The sequence below is a fragment of the Chaetura pelagica genome, unplaced genomic scaffold, assembly GCF_000747805.2.
Source record: "Chaetura pelagica isolate M959 unplaced genomic scaffold, ChaPel_1.0 scaffold2428, whole genome shotgun sequence".
In the NCBI taxonomy this organism is placed as follows: domain Eukaryota; kingdom Metazoa; phylum Chordata; class Aves; order Apodiformes; family Apodidae; genus Chaetura; species Chaetura pelagica.
In genome coordinates, this window is record NW_009954390.1 from 8,815 (window position 1) to 13,797 (window position 4,983).

The 4,983-nt window shown below is 52.8% G+C and overlaps 1 protein-coding gene across 1 annotated transcript; it reads right to left on the reverse strand.

Moving 5' to 3' along the window:
* Window positions 1-7: 7 nt before the first annotated feature.
* LOC104394600 (zinc finger protein OZF-like) lies at window positions 8-1,090 on the reverse strand (the record flags this gene model as incomplete). Its single annotated transcript, XM_010004213.1, has 1 exon — window positions 8-1,090. A coding segment is annotated over one exon (1,083 nt), but the record flags the coding sequence as incomplete, so codon positions are not given.
* Window positions 1,091-4,983: the final 3,893 nt, after the last annotated feature.

The following is a 4,983-nucleotide window of genomic DNA, read 5'->3' on the forward strand; positions in this document are numbered from 1 at the left end:
TGCGCGCCGTGGGGCGGCAGCAGCGGCTCCTTGGCGGGGGTGAAGCTCTTCTCGGCACAGGGGTACAGCTCCTGCCCCTCTGGCATCTTCTGGAGGGGCAGCGGCGGCACCGTGGGGAAAGGGGTCTCCACCTCAGGACCCCCTGGTTGGAGCAGGGTGGGCGCAGCCCCGTAGGGGTGACAGATGGCCGGGCTGCGACCGGGACAGCGCCGCTGGCGCGGGGCGTGGGTCTTCTGGTGGGCTTTGAGGGACACCTTGTCCTTGAAGCACTTCTGGCACTGAGGGCAGGGGTAGGGGCGGAGGTCGGTGTGGGTGCTCTGGTGGGTGACCAGGTTGGTTTTTTGGGTGAAGCGTTTCCCGCACTGGGCGCAGGCGAAGGGCCGCTCGCCGGTGTGCACGCGGTAGTGGGTGACCAGGTTGGTCTTTTGGTTGAAGCTGCGGCCGCAGAGGAAGCAGGTGAAGGGCCGCTCGCCCGTGTGGATGCGCCGGTGGGTGATGAGGTTGGGTTTCTGTCGGAAGCTCTTCCCACACTCCGGGCAGACAAAAGGGGTGTCCTCGGGGTAACCCCGGGGCTGGGAACGCAGCTTGGCTTTGCCGGGGGTGCCGTCCCCCTGCTCTCCCCCAGCCAGGGCCTTGTCGCTGGCGGCGTGGATGCGCTGGTGGGCCAGCAGGTTGGCCTTCTGGCTGAAGCTCTTGCCACACTGGGTGCAGGGGAAAGGCCTCTCGCCCGTGTGGACGCGGCGGTGGGTGATGAGGTTGGGGCGCTGGCTGAAGCTCTTCCCGCAGTCCCCGCAGCGATAGGGCTTCTCCCCGGTGTGGATCCGCTCGTGGGTGATCAGGCTCTGCTTCTGCCGGAAGCCCTTCCCGCACTGGGCGCAGCGGAAGGGCCCCGAGCCCAGCTGGGGGACCCAGCAGGACACCCTGCCCACGCTGGTGGGGACGTCCCTCTCCGTGGCCGGGCGGTCCGGCGGGCGCTGCCCGGCGTGGAACCAGCGGCCGGAGCTGCCGGCGGGATAGAGCTCCAGGGAACCAGCAGCTGCCCCAGCCTTCTCCTCAGGCTGCTCCACTTTGTTCACCCCGCCGGGCTCCACTAGGGGGGGAAAAGATTCGAGGTGTTCGTTCAGAGGGGTTCAATCACAGAATCATCCTGGTCAGAAGGGACCTTGAAGATCACCAAGTCCAACCATAACCTAAATCCCCTACCATGACCTGACTTACCCGTTCAGTGCTGAAATCACGTCCCTCAGCACCACATCTGTAGTTCTTTTGGACACTCCCAGGGATGGTGCCTCCACCACCTCCCTGTTCCACTGTCCAACTACTCTTTGGGTAAAGAAATTCTTTCTAATATCCAGTGTAAACCTCTCCTGGTGCAGCCTCAGGCCATTTCCTCTGGTCCTGACACTGTTCACTTGAGAGAAGAGCCCAACTCCCACTCCCCTACAACCTCCTTTCAGGTAGTTTTGGAGCAATGTGGAGCAATGAGGTCTCCCCTTCACCCTTCTCTTCCTCAAACTAAACAATCCCAGTTCCCTCAGTCTCTCCTCACTAGGCTTGTTCTCCAGACCTTTCACCAGCTTGGTGGCTCTTGGTAAGTTTGGAGAACGACAGAACATCCCAAGTTGGAAAGAGATCTGGGAGGATCATGGGGACCAACTCCTGGCTCCTCCCACTGCGCTTAAAACTAAACCAAGGAGGCAAAAAATTGCCATTAATTGGCCCAAAATGGCCAAAAACTGGATCCAAATGGCCAAAAGTGGCCACAAATGGCCTCAAAATAGCCCACACTGGTCATAAATTGTTTCAAAATGGCCACAAAGTGGTCCTGAATGACCAAAAAAGGCCACAAACAGCCTCAAAATGGCCTAAAATGGCCGTAAACTGGCCCAGAATGGCTGCAAACTGTTCCAAACTAGCTCAGAATTGCTGCAAAATGGCCAAAAATGGCCACAAACTGGTCCTGAAAGAGAAAAAATGTCCTCAAATGCCCCCAAACCAACTTGGAATATCTGCAGCCTGACCCAAAAGAGCTGCAAAGTGGTCCTCAGGTACCAAAAATGTTCACAAAGAGCCCCAAAATGGCCATAAACTAGCCCAAACCAGCCTGCAATATCTGCAACCTGGCCTAAAATGTGTGCAAACTGGTCCAAAATGGCCACAAACTGATCCCAAATTACCAAAAATGGCTGCAAATGGTCCCCAATAGGTCCCAAATTATGAAAAAAGGCTGCAATTGGCCCGAAAATGGCTGCAAACTGGCCAAAAACTGGCCCAGAATGGCCACAGACTGGTTCTGAATGACCAAAAATGGCCATAAATGGCCCCTAAAAAGCCCAAAATTGTATCAAACTGACCCAGAATAGCTGCAAACTGGCACAAGTTGTCCACAATCTGGTCTCAAATGACCAAAAATGGGCACAAATGGCCTCAATATGGCCCAAATTGGCCACAAACTGGCCCAAAGCAGCCCAAAATGGCTGCTAACTGGTCCTGAATGTCACAGAATAGTATAAAACTGGCTCAGAAGAGCCAAAACTGGAGTGGTTGCAAAATGGCTGCAAATTGGTTCAAAATGGCTGCAAACTGGCCCAGAATGGCCTCAAAATGGCTAAAAACTGCCCCCAAATGGACAAAAAATGGTTTAGAATGACCAAACATTGCCACAAACTGGCACAAAATGGCTGCAAACCCATTCAGAATGGCCTCAAAATGTCCCCAAATGGCAGCAAACAGGCCCAACATGGGTGAACATCACTGCACACTAGTCTGAAATGGCCACAAACCAGCTGAAAACCAACTGAAAATGGTGCAAATTGGACACAAATGGCTGCAAACCAACCTAAAATGGCCTCAAAATGGCCTAAACTTGCCATGAACTGGTACAGAAAGGCAAGAAACTGGCACAGAGTGTCCAGAAACTGCACTAAAATGGCTGCAAACCAGCCCCAAATGGCTGCAAAGTGGACACAAACCGGCCCTGAAGAGCAATAAAATGGCCCAGAGTGGCTGCAAACCAGTCCAGAATGGCCCCAAACTGGCCCAGAGTGGCCCTAAATGGCCACCAACTGGTCCAGAATGGCCACAAGGTGGCCCAAAATGCCTTAAAATGGCCATAAAGTGGCCCAAAATAATGTCAGACTGGCCCAGAATAGTGACAAACTGGTCCAGAAGGGCAATAAACTCCTCTGGAGTGGCCACAATATAGTCCAAACTGGACCAAAAAGGCTGCAAACTGGACCAGAATGGCCTAGAAGGGCAACAAACCAGCTGAAAATCTTCCCAACATGGCACAAATTGGCAGAAAACAGCTACAAACTGATCCAGAATGATCAAATATGACCACAAATCATCCCCAAATGGCTGCAAACTCATTCAGAGTGGCCTCAAAATGATGTGGAGTGGCCCCAAAATAGCTGCCAAGTGGCCCAGAATGGCTGCAAGGTGCTTCAAAATGTCCCCAAAATGGCCTGGACTATCCACAAACTGGTCCAGAAGGACAACAAACTGGCCTTGAAGGTCCACAAAGTGACAAAAGGGCTGTAACAGGTCCAGAACATCCAAAAATGGCCATAAATCAGCCCCAAAATGGCTGCAAATTCATCCAGAATGGCCTTAAAATGGCCACAAGTGGCCCAAAATGGCCACTAACTGGCCCAGAATGGGTGCAAAATGGCCCAAACCAGCTCCAAACAGGCCCAAAACAGCCCAAAAGGGAACAACCTGACCCAGACTGGTCAGAAAGCAGCTGAATGTCTTCCCAAACAGGTGGAAACTGATCCAGAATGACCCAAAATGGCCACAGATCAGCCCCAAATGGCTGCAAACTCACCCAGAAGGGCCTCAAAGTGGCCTAGAGTGGCCACAAGGTGGCCCAAAATGCTCCCAAATGGCTACAAACTGTCCCAAAATGACCATAACATGACCCAAAGGGACCACAAAATGGCCCAAAATGTCTACACACTGGCCCAGGATGGCCATAACATGGCTGAAAGTGACAAAAATGGTGACAAAATGGCACAACATAGCTACAAACTGATGCAAAATACCCATAAAATGGCGCAAAGTAACAAGAATAGCCACAAAATGGCTACAAAATGGCTGCAAACTGGCTCAGGACAGCCATGACGTGGCCAAAAGTGACAAAAATGCCCATAAAATGGCTGCAAAATGACACAGAACAGCCATAACATGGCCCAGAGTGACAAAAACATCCACAAAATGGCCACCAACTGGCCCAGAGGGGCTGCAAAATGGCCTAAAACTACTGCAAACAGGCCCAAAACAGCCCAAAGGGCAACAACCTGGCTCAGCTTGGCCAGAAGCCAGCTGAAAAACTTCCCAAAATGGTGGAAACTGATACAGAATGAGCAAAAATGGCTCAGAGTGGCCCAAAATGGCCCCCAATTGCCCTTAAATGGCCACAAGATGGCCCAAAATTCCCTCAAAATGGCCCAAAAGGGTTACAAACTGGTCCAGAAAGGCCTCAAACTGACCCAAAATGGCCCGGAAAGGCAACAACCTGGCTCAGCTTGGCCAGAAACCAACTGATAATCTTCCCCAAATGGTGGAAACTGCTCCAGAATGATCAAAAAAAGGCTCAGAGTGGCCCCTAAATGGCCACCAACTGGCCCTATAGGGCCACCAGGTGGCCCAAAATCCCCTGAAAATGGCCCAAAAGGGTTACAAACTCGACCAGAAAGGCCTCAAAACGGCCCAAAATGGCCCAAAGGGCAACAACCTGGCCCAGCTTGGCCAGAAACCAGCTGAAAATCTTCCCCAAATGGTGGGAACTGCTCCAGAATAATAAAAAAAAAGGCTCAGAATGGCCCCTAAGTGGTCCCCAACTGGCCTCAGGTGGCCACCAAAACTCCCTCAAAACGGCCCCAAAGGGCTGCCAACTGGCCCAGAAACACCTGAACTGGCTGCAAAGGGGCAGGAAGAGAACAGAACAGCCCCGAAACGTCCCCAAACACCCCCAAACCC